Source organism: Erythrolamprus reginae, chromosome 1 (assembly GCF_031021105.1).
Source record: "Erythrolamprus reginae isolate rEryReg1 chromosome 1, rEryReg1.hap1, whole genome shotgun sequence".
Classification (NCBI taxonomy): Eukaryota; Metazoa; Chordata; class Lepidosauria; order Squamata; family Dipsadidae; genus Erythrolamprus; species Erythrolamprus reginae.
This window is the reverse complement of record NC_091950.1, coordinates 206,430,540-206,450,655: the sequence shown is the minus strand read 5'-3', so window position 1 is coordinate 206,450,655 and position 20,116 is coordinate 206,430,540. Positions and strand designations below refer to the sequence as shown.

The window sequence follows — 20,116 nt, the reverse complement described above, 5'->3', positions numbered from 1 at the left end:
AATTTAACTATAAAGTTGTTGATGTAGGGAAAATGGAAGAGCACCTGAACAAACGTCATGGTACAAAGCTAGCCGCACCTCCTCCAAAAATATACACTCTTGTTTAAGAATAAGATTGAAAAAATGTTGCAGTTATCCATTTGACAAGAGTTTTAATGTTCAGTTGAATCTACCCAACACTGCAGTTTGTAGAATAATTCAAACAATTCCTGAAATTAGGTTTATTCTGATACAGTACATTGGCCCATTGTATTCAAATAATGTAGCCCTTTGAAGCCTTTGATACAAGCCTCTCTGTATATTTATTATTTATTAAGGCATTTTAACTGTACTCTAATCATATGTTTATTATTGTCTTTTTGTACTATATACTTGAGAAATAATAAAATGTAAGTTTAATGATTGTGGAATCCAACCCTCTACATCAAATGGCTGAATCCATGAGTCACAAACCCTGACAAAGCAGACCTAAAGTTGATATGTGACACAGTCACAAAGATTTTGGACTCAATCAATATGATAAATTTTCTGAGTATCAAATAGCATTCTGCTTAAAATGCCTCAAGATTCTTATGTTCAGATGGTTTGTGTTAAAAAAAAGTAATACAGTAAAGAAACGATTAAGGACAAAAAAGGGAGTCCAGGTAATATGCAGAACTGTGCTGAGAATAAAAAGCCTTAAGTCTGAATGGGCAAATAGAGAGTAGGAGACATTCTTTTTTCTCCCGCCTCCTCTCCAGTCAGTAGCCCAGTAGTGGAGTAACTCATCGGACGCAGTCTGAATACAATTCCTCGCAAACCCTTTCCCACGCATCCTTTTCCTCCTGGAAGTCAGAAAGGCAAGTGGACACACAGCACTCCTTATACTCTATGGATAGCCCTCTCCCTTCACTCCCCCCACGTCGGGATGCAGGCACCGGAAGTGGGAACAGAAAGCGGTGGGCGGCAGGGAATCGCCGGGGAAAGGGGGCGCGCGAAAAAGAATTTTCATGGAAAGCTTTAGCGCACGCGCAGTGGCCGCCGCTGCTGTGGGTGGTTTGCGCCGCGCCTCAGCTGAGGACCTGGGTGCGAGGGAGGGAACTTGAACCAGCGGGGTGTCGGCGAGCGGTGAGCGAGCGGCGGAGGAGGCGGACCTGACTGCTGAAACCATTGTGGACAAAAAAGCGGGACCCCTGGTTTTTGGGGGCGAGGTGGTGGCGGTGGGTGGAAAGGAGGGAACAGAGGGGCGGGGCTGAGCGCGCACGCGCGCGAGGATGTGAAGATGGCGGAGCTGCAGATGCTGCTGGAGGAGGAGATCCCGGGAGGGCGCCGGGCCCTCTTCGACAGCTACACAAACCTCGAACGGGTGGCCGAATACTGCGAGACTAACTACATCCAGGTACGGTGCGGTCGCTGTCTTTCCTAATTGCACACCCTCCCCTCCCCCGGCTGCAACAAAGAAGGGGTCAACGCTCGGAGTGCGCGCTCGTATATATGCATAGATGCATGCTTGCATGCAAGCAAGCATGCATGCCTGCCATACGGAATGTCGATGTCCCTCTCCTCTCCATCCCAGGCATCTCAGCTGGCCTTGGAGGCCTGCAAGGAGATTGGAATGATATGAGAACGAGAGGGAAGTGGAGATGAGGTGGGTGCCCATTGAACGCCCACGCAAAAAGCCGTTGGGTTTTAAGATTTGAGAGGTGCCCCTAATCCAGAGATTTCCTTCCAGAAAGAGACCGTCCCTGTACACGGCTGATAATAACGCCTGGGACTCATAGCTATCTGGGATCGTTGAGATATATGTATCTTTTCTTTTATGTACACTGAGAGCATATGCACCAAAGACAAATTCCTTGTGTGTCCAATCACACTTGGCCAATAAAGAATTCTATTTATTCTATATAAAATGTTTCCCATTCTGTAACTGGAATAGTGTGCTGTATTTCTGTCTGCTACACCTTGGAAATCATGGCAAGAGATGATTTTGGACTAATAGGTGAGGAAAATGTTCACAGACGACAAGAATAAACCCCCCTCCCCACGACTCCACGTGTAAATGCTACTGCTCCAGAGATGTTATATCTATCTTTATTAAGGATTTTCTCTCTCTCAGTAAATGGTGTGCTTCATTTAATAACTACTGTCCTGTAAGGTTAATGTTGTGTTCCTTACAAGAAGGTATTGATTAATAAGAGAATTCAAAGCTTTGGTTATCAGACTGCCTCATTTGCTAAAATTGTGATTTGGCACCAGTTCTGAATGTGATGTCAAACTGTACTGAGCTTCAAGGCTCTTACTCAGATGTGGTAATGAGCTGAATATATGGCTGGCTAGCTGATTACTGTTCTGATTTCTACCGATTCTTCAAAGGAAAAAAAAACACCCTGATTTTCTCCTCCATAAATGACATGATGCTTCAATATTTAAATTAAAATCATCAGGAAATATTTTTAGCTTACAACTTTATATGTATTTAGTGAAATGGGTAGGTATATAAGGTGGAAGATGGATGGATGGATGGATAGATAGATGATAGATTATATAGATAGATAGATTATAGATTAGATAGATAGATAATAGATTAGATAGATAGATAATAGATTAGATAGATAGATAATAGATTAGATGGATAGATAGATAGATAGATAGATAGATAGATAGATAGATAGGCAGTCTAATGGCAATCTCTCTCATTTTTAAACGGAATGATGTTCTTGGTATCTATTACTTAGTGTGCTGCCTTATTAATATAGCATATGGTAATATGATTTAGTAGTATTCTGCTTGGTGATTAGAATTTTGTATTTCAAATATTTTTTCAGAGAAGTTAGTATCACCAGTTAAAACATCATTAAATTCTAAGTTGTAAAAAAAGGCAGATTTTGCTGGGGAGATGTTGTAAATTAAGATTTAATAATGACTTTCTGTTGACAAGATGTTAATCAAATGTAATTAATTTGCTTCATAGGCGAGTTATGAAATTGCAGTTCCTTTTTGATTATCAAATAGCTTTATTATGAAATTGGTTTAGTTAACTATCTAATCTTGAATGTGAAGTTTATATTATCAATCACTTAAACACATCTGGATCTTAAGGAATAGGCAAAGAAAATATGGGTAATATTTTCTTTTTCATCATATCAATTTCATAATATGTTTTTGATTTGAAGCCTAAAATGTATGTGGCACTGATAAAAATTCTGAAGTTTTAGAACTTTTTCTGTGTACAGTGTAAATAAGTAAAATGTTTTTGGCAGCAAAGCATATTCATAAGTTTCTATTTTCATGCATATGAATGTACCTATTTGAAGATCAAAAGAACTGAAGTTTTAAAAATCACTAAGAAAATGTGCAGTGTGACTTGCTTATTTTTTTTTAATTGGATATTGAATTCTATAATCTGAAAGTTTTTGTATTTATTATAATATGTCATGAGGCATGTATTGATTCACCATATTACTCTTTACATTCAATGTTTATAGTCCAAGACGAAAATAAGATTTTTCTTTGTGATACTGTAACATAAAATGAATAAAATATAATGCTTAAAGATGAATTCTGTTAGCTTCACCTGGGAATGATTGGATTTTTGAAAGACTTTGCTGAAATAATATATGCCAAGAGAATCTTTCTAAGTATATTATATTATAAATCTGAAGTATTCCAATGAAAAATGTAGAACTTAAAGGACAATGGTGAAGGAGGAACAGTTTGGGATAGCACTTTATGTATTAGCCAGCTGTAATGTTAAAATAAATTCCTCCCAATTGCTTTTGGGCAAATATTTGTACAAGGGCTCAGTAGATTTCTTTTGATTATTTCTAAATTTCTAGCTGAAAAGCAAAAAATGCAGTCTGCACCTTTGTAGCACATTTTCTATTTGTTTCAAGCAACTTCTTTTTAAAAATTCACTCTTCATTTATTTGGTGGAGATTATTTTGTAATCTTTTTTATACACAGCTCATGCTGACTTTCTGTGAAGTTGTTCCATTTTCAGTCTAGTTTCTTCATTCACTTCCTTCTTTTTTCCATGGTCATTACCCAAGGTTTTGGTAGTTTTGGTACTACCAAAAAAATAAAAATAAAAAAGGAGGGGCTTTCCTGTATATGGTATAGCTCAGTGTCTTGCATCCTTCATTAATTCTGTAGTAAGGAATAGGATTTTTTTTAAAGCACATACTTACTAAACAGTCATCTTTCCCATTCATTCTCAAATATGCTTTCAGGTAACCTAGAATAACATTTTTCCCATGTCCGTGCAAAAATGAGCTTGTTGCTGTAATTATTCATCAAAACACTCCACAGGATCAGTCCACGTTTACTTAGAAGTACTACAACTTTCTTGTATTGTTTGCTTTCCTTCTTTCCTTCTTTCCTTCCCTCCCTCCCTCCCTTCCTCAAGTGAACAAAACTAAAAAAGTCTGCACCTGGCTTGTTGTTAATTTGTTTTGAATCCTGCTAAACAGAAAAGAAAATTCTATTTCAATTTATATCTGAATTTTTTGGGGGCAATATTTTCTGTGCTTTTTTACTTAAAACAGCCTTCTTGCATGGTTGCGGGTATACTAAAAATCTTTATGGAGTACATCAGGGGTGTCAAACTGATGGCCCATGGATCGGATCTGGCTTTCAGGCTGCTTAAATCCAGCAAATATCAAAAGATCGCCCCGCGATGCCTCTGTTGGCCAAAATCCAGGCTTCCAGGGCTCCTATGTGGCTTGTTTTCGGATGGCAGGATGTTGCTGGAGGCAGGGGAATGTTGAAAACAGGGCATTTTTGGCAAGCAGAGTGCTGCAGGTAGCTCTGTGTGTGTGTGGGAAATGAAGCATGGGGGCCCCTGCTCCCTGTTTTGGCCAACAGGGTGCTTCAGGAGGCTTCCCTCCAGTCTCCCCGTTGGTCCCCGTGCCCCCCCTCCAGCCCACAGAGGAGAACTGCAATGCTGACCTGGCCCTCGAAGAAATCCTGTTTGACACCCCTGGAGTACATCATCAATTTAATATATTGGTTGGAGTAATGGGAGGTGTTCATTAAATCAGAATATCTTTTAAATATCAATTTACACCATTCGCATCAATTTACATCATTTTTGTAATTATATAATTAACATAAATGGCCTCATTTGTAGTAAAACTTTGTTTTAATGGATAAACCTCATTTTCATGGCTTAACAGGGAGTAGACATCAAACAGAATACCGAGTGATCAGAAAAAAATTCCATTGTATCTAATGTCTGCTAAACCAGCTATTTGGTGAACAAACCTTTGATTTTACACATATTCGATGTAAATAATGTGTGGTCTCCAAATTAAAAAATGTTTTATGGACTAATTGAAGTTCATAAAAATAATTTTCTGCATTATCATAAGATTAGAAACATTCCAATTAATGATTATTTTTAGAAAAGTGCAAATATGGAAACAAATGTTACTTCTGATTGATGTTTGATATTTTTGCATCCTTTAAAAAGATTTAAAAGTATTGCTGTTTCAATACCAAATGCAAGTAAAAATGAACTCTTCTGTTTTCCACTAAGCTGTCTATAACAGAAAAAGTTGTGATTTCTACATCCATGTACTCTTCATTACCTTTTCTGAAATGCATGTGTTTTTATAAAATATTAAAACGAAAATGTCTTTTGCATAAATAGATATGTAGCAAAGCCAGATTATTTAAGAAATAATTTATTTAAGAAAATTTATTTATTTTAAAAATGTATGATAAGAATTACTTCATTTAATAATACTACAATTAGCTTCTGAATTTGTGTAAATTCTTGCATATTTCACAAAATATTGTCAATTATTATTTTTAACTTTTTTTGAAAATACAGTATGTAAACATTAAGATTTTAAAATGTTCAATATTGATCTAATTACTTTACATTTTATGAAAGAAGTTTATATTTTATATTTATATTTTAATCCTAAGGATGTTGAATTTCTGAATTTCCAGGGTGGAAACTGTTGAACACATAATTAAATCTAAGGTTCTCCAGATCAGTTGCAGTCCTTGCAGAATAGATGTGTTCAGTTGATAGGGAAAACTTTGGACTCTCCTGTGAGACTTTAAACAGTTTTTTCCCCTTCAACTAAAAAGTGCCTTATCTAGCAAAAGGGGATGAAACAATGGTGTTCGCACTGCCGCAATCTCAGGTGGCTGCCGAGTTGCAAACGTCTGAAAACATGAGGGGCGTGGCTGTCTTGAAAACATGAGGGGCGTGGCTGTCTTGAAAACATTTCAGGAGTGGGGTAGGCCACTGACTCAGATAGGAGTTCATTGGGTTCAAAGTCACACAGCGCAGCCAATTTGCCATTCTGATTTCCCCAGATCTAGGTGGGAGGACCATCACAAGGGGGCAAGACTTGACTGGCTAACCCATGGTTTGTCCCAGCATTGCCATCTGAAATAATTATAATTACAGTAATAATAATAATTTATTAGATTTGTATGCTCTTCCCTCTCCGAAGACTCAGAGCGGCTCACAACAGTAATAAACAAAGTACAAATCCAATATAGTAATACCAATAATGCGTGCAAGCCCATTAGGAAAATCCAAAATATTAAGGCTTTAAAAAAAAAAGCGGTGGCCAGATGAAGTTGAGGTGAACGGAATGGGGGGAGGGAGTCCCAACGAAACATTTCCCTCCCGCTTTTGTCCCCCCCACTCTGCTCATTTTCCCCACACCTTTCTCCTCTCTTGAGCTCCATGAGCCTTTCCCTCCCGTTTTTGTCCCCCCCCCACTCTGCTCATTTTCCCCACACCTTTCTCCTCTCTTGAGCTGCATGAGCCTTTCCCTCCCATTTTTGTCCCCCCCCACTCTGCTCATTTCCCCCACACCTTTCTCCTCTCTTGAGCTCCATGAGCCTTTCCCTCCCGTTTTTGTCCCCCCCCACTCTGCTCATTTTCCCCACACCTTTCTCCTCTCTTGAGCTCCATGAATCTTTCCCTCCCGTTTTTGCCCCCCCCCCACTCTGCTCATTTTCCCCACACCTTTCTCCTCTCTTGAGCTCCATGAGCCTTTCCCTCCCATTTTTGTCCCCCCCCCACTCTGCTCATTTCCCCCACACCTTTCTCCTCTCTTGAGCTCCATGAGCCTTTCCCTCCCATTTTTGTCCCCCCCCACTCTGCTCATTTTCCCCACACCTTTCTCCTCTCTTGAGCTCCATGAATCTTTCCCTCCCGTTTTTGTTCCCCCCCACTCTGCCCAGTGGAGCGCCCATTTTTGCGATCTTGGGATTACCCTGAGGTTCCCCTCCATGGGAAACCCCACCTCCTGACTTCCGCATTTTTGCAATGCTGTAGGGAAATCCCAGGAGGGGAATCCCAGGATCGCAAAAAGTCCGGAGGTGTTTCTGTGTTTTTGCAATGGTGCGATTTTGCTGAGGCTTCCCTCGCTGGGAAACCCCACCTCCGGACTTCCGTTGCCAGCGGAGCACCCGTTTTTGCGATCCTGGGATTCCCCTCCTGGGATTTCCCTACAGCATCGCAAAAAACACGGAAGTCAGGAGGTGGGATTTCCCATGGAAGGGAGCTTCAAAGGAATCCCAGGATCGCAAAAACGGGCGCTTCGCTTGCAACAGAAGTCTGGAGGTGGGGCATCCCAGCGGCGGGTTCGTAAGGCAAAAAAAGTTCATAAGAAGAGGCAAAAAAATTCCGAACCCCGGGTTTGTATCTCGAAAAGTTCGTATGACGAGGGGTTCGTATCACGAGGTACCACTGTACATAAAAACATCTAAAACCCATATCATAATAAGATTTATCAAAGAGCAGCCAATCTGTAGCCACCGGTAGTGCACAGATATCCCTCCTGGGATTTAAACAGGATACTGCAGGCTTTCATGTCACAGCCTTTTGAACCCTTGAGATAAGTCATTCTGTGATTTTTGACCTTCAAGACCATTTTTCTTGTGGCCATTACTTTGGCCAGACACATTTCGGAGCTGATAGCATCCTCGGTTGAAGAAGACCTGTGTATGTTACACACTGACAGAGTAGTTCTAAGACTGAATCCCTCATTCATCCTGAAATTGAACTCATGGTTCCGCAGGGCCCAAGAACTAGTTTCTCCTGATTTTTGGCCAAGGCCAACTCAGGCCTTGGAAAAGTAATGGCATAGTTTAGATGTGCAAAGAGCCCTCAAGGTTTACATCGAAAGGATGAGACTGTTCTGCAAAACAAAGTCCCTGTTTTTATCCGTCAGTCAATTTCTTTGGATGCTAGGGTCACTCAGTCAACGGTGGGCAGGTAGCTCAGAGCATGCAAAGCAATTCCTTATAGGAGCCAAGCCAAGCAGGGGTATAACTGCCCTCTCAACTAGGAGTGCTGCCATCACAGCGGCATAGGTGACTGAGGCTTCCATTAAAGATATCTGCAGAGCAGCCACTTGGTCCTTGCCTTCTACCTTTGTTAGACACTACAGGTTGGATGTTTTCGCTTCTGTGAAAGCATGCTTTGGTGGGAGGGTCTTGCAAAGAGCAAGAGCTGGGGGTTTTCCAGACCATGAGGTGCCCTCTCATTAGTCCGCTTTGGTATGCCCTATGCTTTGAAGTCTCCTGCAACTAATTTGAAGAAGGAGCGTTTCTTAGATGGTTGTGGGAGAGTCCAAAACTCATCTTGTGTATGCGCATATGTGTATGTATATTTCATGGTCTGGATCTTTAAGAAGATTAGAAGATCACTGGAGAGATACTGAGCCTTACTCAGCTATGCCTTTATTGAATAACTGGGGAGGAAAAGAACTGGAAAGGCATGGCTGGAAAAATTTGTAAACTCAGTCCATGTAGGAAGGAAGAGCCAACCCACACTTTGGACTCTCCTGCAACCGTCTGAGAAAGTGCATCTAAGACCACTTTTGTGTATATTATGCAATCATCAGGATTCAGTTTGAAGAAATTAACTAACTTCATCAATTCTGGATTATTAAATTATTTTTCTTAAGCTTCTATTCTGTGAAAGGAGGCACAACAAGCATAAGCTAAGGTTAGTTGGAGAAATTTCTGATTATACTTGATGATTACCCCCAGCTTTCTGGAAAGCTTCTCTTGTGACTGTCACTGGCTTGTTTAAAGCTTATCATGACATGTTCTTATGACTCCCATGTGCTACCAAATAAAGGAAATCGGCTAAATGAAGCTGTAGGATATTTTAGGTTTGATTTTCAGTTAGTGAAAGCAGCAGTGCATATGACACGATAAAGAATTGAATTAGCCATTGGTGGCTGTTGAGAAACATATGAAGTAATAGGAATAGCTAGCTGGTACATTAAGAGATGTTACAATTTATGTTTATCCCATGTGAATGTATCCAAGAAGTCCTTTAAATAGAGAATATTTGGCAGAAAAGCATGTGTTAATAACATAGAATTAATCTTTCATTTTTTATGAAGGGTTATTTAGATTATCAGTACATATGAAGCTAACTGAAAGTTTACTTTTTTAAACAAAAAGAATAATAATCACTCTATTTTTGAACCATATAAGGTCTGAATATTTGTACTGTCTGCTAGAAGAATAGAAACTAGCTTTTTTCCCTTGGAGATAAAAGAAAGAAGATTTAAAATGTACATTTAATTATTTTAGGATAGTCAGAAGGTATCTTCCCTGTGGTCATGATGCCAGTTCCTAAAATGTAACAAAAATTCTCCCACTGCTATTAATGCCATGTAGGACATTGATATAGAATCATCAGATTGAACTGTTTGGGAGGATTGCCTTTTGCCGTTTTGCCTTGGGGTAAACATAAGCTGACTTCTTTTGATGCTTTCCATTGACTTCACTTATGGTTACTTAAGAATTTCTTGTTGTGTTTCCTCCTTTAAGGAAACTACATTGGTACCTCTACTTAAGAACTTAATTTGTTCCGTGACTAGGTTCTGAAGTAGACTAGGTTCTGAAGTACAGAAGTTTGTAAGTAGAAGCAATTTTTCCCATAGGAATCAATGTAAAAGGAAATAATGTGTGCAGACCCATTAGGAAAGAAATAAAAGCTCAGAATTTGGGTGAGAGGAGGAGAAGGAAGAAGAGGAGGAGGACAATCGCTGCTGAAGGAAGAAGGTGAGGTGAGGTGAATTTAAAAAAATCCAAAACATTAAGACTTTAAAAAAAAAAAGAGGGACTGAGGTGGCGAGGAGGAGCATGCGCCTCCCATACACACCGCGTGAGGCTGCTTCCCATATGCTGTGCCAGAGAGAGAAATCCAGGTGGGCGAGAGGGGGGAACCTCCCGCTCCCTTGACCAAAAGGTGGCTCCTGCTGCTGTTGCTACTTGCTTCCTCTTCCTTCCCATGCTGAAGGGCTCCCCTCTTCTCTCGCTCACTTGCTTTGTAACCGGTGCCTTTCCTTCACTGTGGTGATTCCTTGGTTTGGCTGAAGCCAAGTTGATTCGGCTGGGGCGAAGCGCCCCTTTTGCCTTCCCACGCCCAGACGCTCCTGGAGGCAACAAAATGCTTTGTTTGCTCTGGACTCCAAAAGCCTACTTAAGCGCCATCGAAAGGCTCCTCTGACAACCCAGAAAAGCCTGAGATGGCCGGGATTAAAGGAGGAATGGCAGGAAACTGGCCGGGCCTTCGTGCCGTTCTCAAATTTCCTGGGAAATTTTTCTGGGTTCCGGTTCTTAAGTAGAAAATGGTTCTTAAGTAGAGGCAAAAAAATCTTGAACACCCGGTTCTTATCTAGAAAAGTTCTTAAGTAGAGGTACCACCGTATTTTGTATGCTACTATGGGCAATCAGGGTCTTGCAGAGGAATTCTCCGTACTGAAGGAGCGGGTCCAGCAGTCACATGGGTTGCTCATGTCCAATCCGGTGGAACTGAGCCTAGTATTAAAAAAGCTTGCCGGATCCGCCCCTTCCCCAGAATTCGCTCAGTTCGCATATCCTGCGGTTGTATTGTGATAGCTCGTTCAACATTCTAACACCTTCCCTTCGATCCTTTTCTTCAAAGTAGTAAGATTTGTTTTATCTTTATTATTTACTTGCACTAATAGCGCCAGCCGTTTGCGGCTCGGCTTTTTTCCTTTGGAGAAGTTGCGGTTTCGTTTCCCCCCGGCGGTTTTGCCGGTTACGATTCCTGCGGCCGCTTGTGGATTCTTCTAATCCTTTGGCCTGGAGGTCCTGGTGCAAGTATTAATCTATTGAATTATTGATTATTTATTGTATACAATATATTTAAGGGCTTAAGAAATACCTCCTGCGGAGTGAGACGCCTTCTAGTCTCCTGGACTTAGTCGATCGCTTCCCCTTTAAGAAATTTACGGAGCGATTTTTTCGGCGCGAAGGCCTTCGCGCCCTTTTTAAATCTAGGCCTCTCGTGTTGGCCTCCTGCCAGCCGCGTAGGCCTCAGTCCACCGCGTGGATCCCGGAGCGGGCCTTGGGGGTCCCAGGCTAAATTCTCCACCGGCTAAGCCTCCAACCAGAGTGCCTTGGTTTACTTAATTATAAAGTTTAGGGAGGCTGGCCCCGCTGGATTTGGGGGCACGAACTCTGGGTTTGCCCAGATTGTCCTCAAGTTTCAGCAGCTTCGAGGCCTCGAAGCAGGATCCATTCCTCTTGGGAAGTCCTTGAAATTCTTCTCCTTATTATTCAGTTATTGGCTCAGCCTTGTCTTCTGTTAATTGTCAGACTATGGCTACCTTTCCCAAGAGAGGCACAACTAAAGGTCCCAGAGAGGCCAGGCCTACAGGCGATGAGATTACTAGTATCCCCCAGGCCTCTGCCTCCTCTTCTCCAGGGGCCCGCCCCTCGACCAAGGTCACCAGGGCCGAGAAGAGAAGGGACCTAGCCCTACAAAAAATCCATGACAAATCAGCAAAACGTTTGAAAGTGCAGCCCAAGTAATCAGTAGTCAAGACCCCCCAGAGGCTTCTAGTCTTCCTCCTTCTGGGGTCCCTGTGTTATCTCTGGATGAGCCAAACCTAGACAGACCCCAACCTAACCTATGGGGCATAGGTCCAGAGGAACCAGATATTATTGAAGATTCCCCCCAGCCAGGATCCTCCCAGGCCTTTAGGGATTCTTCTGCCATTTCTGCTGATATTTCCAGCTTACCTCCTGAGTTCCAATCTATTTTTGCTGTGTTGTCCAAAGCCATTGATGCCAAACTCTCCACCATCAATGAGCTTCCCTTACCTCTTCCTCCTTCTCGTTCCTCCCGCCCCTTGGGTTCTCCCCCAGCGGTCAGAGCTCCTATTCAGGATGATTCAGATTCCTCCCAGGATGAATATGAGGATATAGAGGATGATGAGGATCTTTTTCAAGGCTTATCAGATGATGAGGAATCCCAAATAAAGGTTCCCCCTCCAATTACTATTTTTCCTTCTCAATTATTCAAATCTCTCCTCCTCAAAGCTAGAATTTCTACGGGATTAGCGGCCCAGGAGAAACAAGCCTCCACTTCCACTGATCCCCCGGAGGAGAATTTACCTTACTTCACAGAGGAACAGGAGGATAACGAGGTAATTCCTATGCCTAAGTTATTTAAAGATGCTTTACTCAAACAGTGGGAATTCCAGCCTCTGGCCTTAATCCCTCCACCAAGGACAGAAAGTTGTACAAACTTTCCTCTTCCTATGAAGAGCTTCTATCCTTTCCCAAACCGGATGAACCTGTCAAGATTCTTCACTCGGCAGCGGCTGTGCCAGGCGAGGCGGAGGAAGTCCTCCGCCCAGAGGACAAGCGCATTGAGCAAATGCTCAAAAGAGGATTCACCGCTGATTCCTGGGCCACTAAAAGCTCTGCAGCGGCTTCCTTTTTCTCCAGAGCCATGCTGCTGTGGCTTCGCCAACTTCAACAGCATATTCCTCCCGATGACTTGAGAGGTCAACAAGACTTCAACAAGGTCTTTGCAGCTGCCCAGTACGTGGCTGATGCCACCTTGCAATCTACTAGATTTTCTGCTAAGTCTATTGCAGCTTCTACAACGGCAAGAAGACTCCTATGGATTCGCCCTTGGCAAGCGGGAGTTCGCCAAAAGTGGCAGTTATCCCAGGGTCCCTTAAAGCGCGACCTTCTCTTCGGTGATCTTCTGGATCCACTCCTCACGGAAACCACGGACAAGAAGAAAGTTTTGGGTCCAACCACAAAAAAGGCTACCAAAACGCAGTCCTTTCGTCGCCCAGGGCGCCAGCAAGATCAAGCGGCTTCCTACCAGAGATCTCCAGGTCAGTATTCCCCCCGCTTTCGTTCCCAAGGTAGGAACTCCAGGGGTAGAGGGTTTCGCTTCCAAAGGGGAGCTTCCTCTAGCAGGGCTTCAAAAAAACCTAGATGGTAATCTTACCTCTATTCCCATAGGGGGTCGCCTAGCTCATTTCGCCTCTAATTGGCGTCTCACCTCCAAGGACCCTTGGGTCATTGACACTGTTCAAACAGGCCTTCTTTTAGAATTTATTTCTCCCCCCCCTAAACGTTTTATTTCCTGCCCTTCTCCCAGGTCATCCTCAGATTGTAACCGTATGGAGGAGGCCATTTCTCATCTATTGTCCATCAGAGCCATTCAACCGGTCCCTTCCGGTCAGAAGGGCCTAGGTTTTTACTCCATCCTATTTATGGTTCCAAAGTCCTCCGGAGGTTGGAGAGCTATTTTGGATTTAAAGAAACTGAATCTATTCATCAAATATAGGAAATTTAAGATGCACTCCTTGTCTTCTATTTTGGCCGCCATTCACTCGGGAGATTTCATGGTCTCCTTAGACCTCACTGAGGCCTACCTTCACATTCCTATAGCCAAATGCCACAGAAAATTTTTACGTTTTTCCTTTCAAGGCAGGCATTTCCAGTATAGGGCGATGCCATTTGGCCTCTCCTCGGCCCCTCGGGTCTTTACAAAGCTCTTGGGGTCTCTGGCGGCCTATATCCGGGCGTCTCCCATACATATTTTATGTTATCTTGATGATATTTTGATTCATGGGAACTCCCTAGAGAAAGTGAAAACAGACCTGTTGGTCACCATGTCAGTCCTTCAGGACCATGGATTTTCCATCAACTTTGATAAAAGCCACCTCCAACCTTCCACATCCATTTCTCACCTGGGATCCATTATTGATTCAGAATCCTCCCAGGTTTTTCTCTCTCCCGAGAGAAAACTCAGTATAGTGGAGTTAATTTCTAACATTTTATCTAATTCTTCAGTTTCCATAGTTACTCTATCTTCCCTTTTGGGGAAGATGGTGTCATGCATAGGCATCATTCCCTGGGCTCGCCTTCATGCTAGGGAACTCCAGTGGCTCCTGTTACCTTTTCAGAGATCAGGGCACAGCAACTCAAATCGACGCATTGTCATCCCACTGAGTGTTCGCAGATCCTTCAAGTGGTGGAAGTCTCCGGCCATGGACAGAGGATCCCCGTTCAGGTGCCCGGATCAATTTGTCATCACCACAGATGCCAGTCTATCGGGATGAGGCGCCCACGCCCAGGGGATGATAGCCCAGGGCACGTGGTCCCCGGAGGAAGCTTCCAGGCCAATCAATTGGCTAGAGTTAAGAGCCGTTTCCCTGGCTCTGAAGCATTTCTCTCCTCGCATTCCCAACCGGCACGTTCTCATTCTCACCGACAACATTGCCACGAAAAGCCATATTTGCAGACAGGGGGGCACGAGATCCAAAGCTCTCATGAGGGAGGCCCTCAAGTTGGGCCTTTGGGCGGAAAAACATCTCCAGTCGCTCCTAGCCGATCACATCTCGGGGAGTCTCAACGTCCAGGCGGATTGGCTATCCCGAGCAACGATAGACCCAGGAGAGTGGAACCTCCATCAAGACCTGTTCCATCAAATCACCCTCAGATTCGGCCTACCAATCCTGGATCTCTTCGCGACCAATGCGAACGCCCAACTCCCTCGCTTCTATTCCAGATTTCCATCCCCGGGAGCGGAAGCAATCAATGCCCTCCGGAGTCCATGGCCTCCAGGCCTACTCTACGCATTTCCTCCAATTCCAATCCTCCCGGACGTGATTCACAAGGTCCTCACCGAGAGGGCCCGAGTAATCTTAATCGCCCCTCACTGGCCCCGCCGGCCCTGGTTCGCGGATCTCCAACAGCTGTCCGTCCAGGACCCTTGGCGACTCCCCGTTTCGGGGGATATGCTGCGGCAGGGGGCCTCTTTCCATCCAGACCCGGAGTGGTTCCACCTCACCGCCTGGCTGTTATCAGGAGAGATTTAGAACTGCGTGGTCATGACCCCGATTCAGTGGAGGTCATTTTAAAGGCCAGAAGGGGTTCGACCAATCGAATCTACGACCACACGTGGTCCAAGTTTCACCAGTGGTGTCTACAGGAAGGTCTCTCCCCTCTGTGCATTCCCATACACAGAATAATTTCCTTCCTTATGCAAGGCTTCCATAAAGGACTTTCCACCAGCACCCTCCGGCGTCATCTGGCAGCCATTTCATCTGTCCTAGGGGGCCCCCGCAGACAGCCTCTCCGATCCTTCCCTGAAGTTCAGGAATTCCTCAAGGGCATAGCCAACCTCAGACCTTCCAAGGTCCACAGGTATCCATCCTGGGATTTGCCACGGGTTCTCCATTCCCTCACGCAGGCACCATACGAACCCCTAAAATCGGCGTCCCTCAGGTACCTATCCTTTAAGGTAGCATTCCTGGTGGCTATTACCTCTGCCCGACGCATTTCGGAGCTGGCTGCCCTCTCAATCAGGCAGGACCTTTGTCAATTCCATCAGGACAAGGTAGTCTTGCGACTGGACCCCACCTTCTTACCCAAGGTCAGTTCCATGTTCCCACAGATCTCAGGATATTGTCCTACCTTCCTTCTGCCTCCAACGAGACCATCCCTTGGCAATTAGATGGCACACCCTGGATCTCACCAGAGCGCTGAGAATCTATATCCAACGCACAGGACCCTTTCGGAGGTCAGAAGCACTTTTTGTAGCCTATCATCCCAGAGTCATGGGGGCCAAAGTGTCTTCAACAGTAATAGGCCGTTGGATCAGAGGGACTATATCTAAGGCCTATGAGTCGGCCTCCCTCTCAGTTCCAAGGAACATCACTGCGCATTCCACCAGGAGCGCAGCCACCTCGGCCGCTTGGGCGACTCAAGCCCCGTTGGAGGAGGTCTGCAAAGCAGCCACTTGGGCCTCGCCAAATTCCTTCATCAGGCACTACAAGATTGATTCTTACGCTTCAGCGGACGCTGCCTTCGGCAGAAGGGTACTCCAATCCGTTATCTCACACGATAGCAAGCTAATCCCACCCTAGGGACCATCTATTGGGTATGTCCCATGTGACTGCTGGACCCGCTCCTTCAGTACGGAGAATAGGCGTTGATTGCTTACCTGAACGCCTCTTCTCGTACGGTGAGCGGGTACAGCAGTCACTTCCCGCCCTTGTATGTGTCTTCTTTACCTTTCTATATCTTTCTTCCTCTAACAATGAGAGTTGAACACTACAGAGCTTCACAACTGAGCCTAGTCTATGGATTCGCGAATTCTGGGGAAGGGGCGGATCCGGCAAGCTTTTTTAATACTAGGCTCAGTTCCACCGGATTGGACATGAGCAACCCATGTGACTGCTGTACCCGCTCACCGTACGAGAAGAGGCGTTCAGGTAAGCAATCAACGCCTATTCTAGTTTTATTTTTAAAAATTAATCCCAGAAAGTAAAAAAGTCTTGATTCATCTAAGAGATTAATCAGAATCATAGCATCATAGGGATGGAAGGGACCTCAGAGCTCATCTGGTGCAACCCCCATAATCCAGGCAGGAGTCTCATACCATCCCACTCCAATAGTTTTCCAGCCTATTTTTGAAAATTTCCTGTGATGGAGCAATCTCAACTCCCAGGAGGTAAATTGGTCCACTGATTTATTTGTCTCTCTGCCAGAAAATTTGTCTTTACTTCTAGGCTGGATTTGTTTTGAACAAGCTTCCACCAATTACTTCTTGTCCTACACTCTGGTTCCCTAGAGAATAAACTTATTCTTGCACTCACGAGTCATAAAATATAGCATGGATGTGAATATTCTTCTTAATGGACTGGTTAGTCTGCATAATCCAGGGGTAGGCAAAGTTGGCTCCTCTGTGACTTGTGGACTTCAACTCCCAGAATTCCTGGGCCAGTCATGCTAGCTCAGGAATTCTGGGAGTTGAAGTCCACATGTCATAGAAGAGCCAACTTTGCCTACCCCTAGCATAATCTAATAAGAATGTTAGTTTCTCTTTAATACATAAAAGATAATATTGAAAGTTGAAAAATGTTTGATTTAAAAGAACTGTAACTGTTTTTTGAATAGTGCCATTTCTATTGCCAGATTTTCCAGATTCTATTGCCAGATCCTTTTATTCCTTTATACTGAGGCCAATGTTTCCAATGTAGAAGACATTTAAGAGACATTGCCACAAATCTTTCTCTCAATGTTGCTATTAGTCAGCCACAAAGATGTGAGCATTTCATCTGGCAGCATTATTGCACTATTTAATAATGTCCCCTACAGTATCAGGGAATATATCCTTGTTTACCTTTCATTGAGTTATATGCTACTATGTGACAGCAGCTGTAGAGAAGTATTGAGATAGCCTTGAAGAAGTAAGGCAGGAATAGTTAAGTGAACATCAAACTCAGTCCTGGGAAAGAAACTCAAGAGTATTCCACCTTGATTCTCTTTGATGTAACAGCTGGCAGAGGAAAACCTCTTCAGGCTTTAAAGATTCAGTTATTAAACTCTACCTACAACAATGGAGTTCTAGTAGACTTTGCAGTGTCTGTTTCCTGACCTGGCTAACCTCAAAACCTGGCAGTATTTCCATTTCTTTTATTGTTTCCCTTGTGTGTGAATGTATGTATCCCTTTGTATGATAGAGATATACATTTTTTCTTGTTTGTTTATTCAATTTATGTAGGTTATTTTATAATTATTTAAAATGTATGTAATCTTGTCATTTAGACATATTAGATAGGGAGCTTGGAGTTCAAAACATGCCAACTGACTGATTTAAATGATAATTATAGCAGTTTAAAGGCTTGGCTTTCTTTAATCAAAGGCAGAGTTATATTAGTGTATTCTTTCTGAACTGTCAGGAGAATAAATATCAAGTTTTGATTGAACTATGATTTTGATGGATTTTCCTTCCATTTGTTGGATTTAACCAATCTGTTACAGTACATAATGTTAATTTTACTATACAATATTTAAATGCAACAGACTTTTATGCTAAACTAGCTGTACCCGGCCACACGTTGCTGTGGCTCAGTCTGGTTTGTCTGGTTTGCCAACACTAGAACATGCAACATATAATTGTCCATGTGAGAAGCAATCCGTGCGTAGATCTAAACCACACAATTCTTAAGATTGGTCTTGAGCTTTGTTGATGGTGATTGCAAATGCCAATTGAATTGGGAAATGCAATCTCTTAAATTGAAATGGCATATCTGTTGGAATCATAGGAATGCGAGGAATGAGCACATCTTCACCTTTGAAAGGTCCTGTCAAGACCTTTGCACGTTGCATGTTGAATTTCAAAGCGGAATGAGCAGTTCTTGTTGCAGCTATTCTGGATGATGCAAGAGCCAAGATTATGTCATTTTGGTATCGAATTGCTGCCAGAATCAATCTAATTAGGACAACAGGTCCTTCGTTCATGTATGGGAAATGAAAGAATTCACCATACAGCTTCATTGCTGCTGTTCTTACCTGTCACAGGTGTGACATCTATATAATATAATAGTAGGTATATAAAAACAGTTGTGCATTCGAATGCAATGTCGTGTCAAAATTTCAAAGCAATCGGTGACGGTGTTAAACACCTGTATGTTTTTACCTGTCACAGGTGTGACATTTATATAATATAGGTATATAAACACATGTGCATATTCAAATGCAATGTTATGTCAAAATTTCAAAACAATCGGTGAAGAACTTTTGGAGATTTAACATTTTGAACAAACAAAAATGTACATTTTTATATAGATATAGGCAGATAATTGGGGATCCATAGGAATTAGCAATTTTAATAACCAACTTCTATATTTATAGTGTTTATGGATTTCCACGCCATTATCAATTTTTCTGCATGGATAATGGTCGTGGGGAGGGAAAGCAGCTAGGAATATCTTTGAAGCCTGGACATTAAATGATCATGGATCCCTGTTTTTCCAAATTTTCATCACTTGGAAGATGACAAAAAGAAACCAAGACTCCATTCATCATGAACTTTTTTTTTTTTAAAAGAGTATAAAGAAATATGACAGGATGAAGATTTCTATCATTTTATGTGATATATAATGTGTCTCTAGAAATCAGATATGGAATGCATATATTCTAAAAAATAATCCTTTAGAATTGTACATTTTTGCTTCTATGAAAAAGTACCTCATAGGTTCATAATATGGATTGTGCTGAACAGAATAGTTTACTCTGATTTTTTAAAATTAATACTAAAAAAAGGAAAAGAAAAATGTAAAAAAAGGCCTAGAAATAGCACAGAGTATTAAAAGAACAAATACACAAAAAGAAAACAAGCTTCATCAAATAAAATACTATTAATTATGTCACTATATTGCCAAAACCGTAAATGAGACTGCAGTCCTGAACTGGTTCATGGAGTGAAGAAAAGGCTCAGGGTAGCTGCATCCTAGAACCATGATGGCGAACCTATGGCACACATGCCACAAATGGCACGGAGAGCCATATCTGTGGGCACACAAGCAGTTGCCCTAGGTCAGGTCCAGCATGGATGCATGTGCCAGTCAGCTGATTTTTGGCTGGCTCTGCCCATGCTGCCCCTCTCCTTTCAGGAGTCTCCATGTAGCCCGTTTTGGATGCCAGGTAGGTACAGGGCTCACACATAGGTGCTGGGAGGGTGTTTTCGGCCTCTGGAGGGTCTCCAGGGAGGCAGGGGTGGCTGTTTTCACCATCCCCAGATGCCAGGAAAGTCTATGGAGCCTGCGGAGGACGAAAAATGGGAGTGTGTGTGTGTGTGCGAACACACAAACTTTCAGCACCTGAGGGAAAAAAGGTTCACCATCCCTGTCCTAGAATCTCCCAGTGTATAAAAATTAGGTCAGAAGGTTATAGCTTTAGTCTAGCAAGGTTCTGTCTATTGGGTGTAAGCAAATCAAGAAGTGGACTTGTTCTGATCCAGTTGCCGGACCAAGGAATACAGCACAAAGAGTGTCCGAACAAACCTTGTTTTAAT

At 42.9% G+C, this 20,116-nt stretch overlaps 1 protein-coding gene across 1 annotated transcript in view; it reads left to right on the top strand.

The window, feature by feature from the left end:
- Window positions 1-1,032: 1,032 nt before the first annotated feature.
- ABI2 (abl interactor 2) overlaps window positions 1,033-20,116 on the top strand; it is a 57,289-nt gene continuing 38,205 nt past the window's right edge. Inside the window, 1 exon segment of the mRNA XM_070731996.1 lies at window positions 1,033-1,378. Coding sequence (XP_070588097.1) covers window positions 1,262-1,378 — 117 coding nt within the window. The 5' untranslated portion in view covers window positions 1,033-1,261.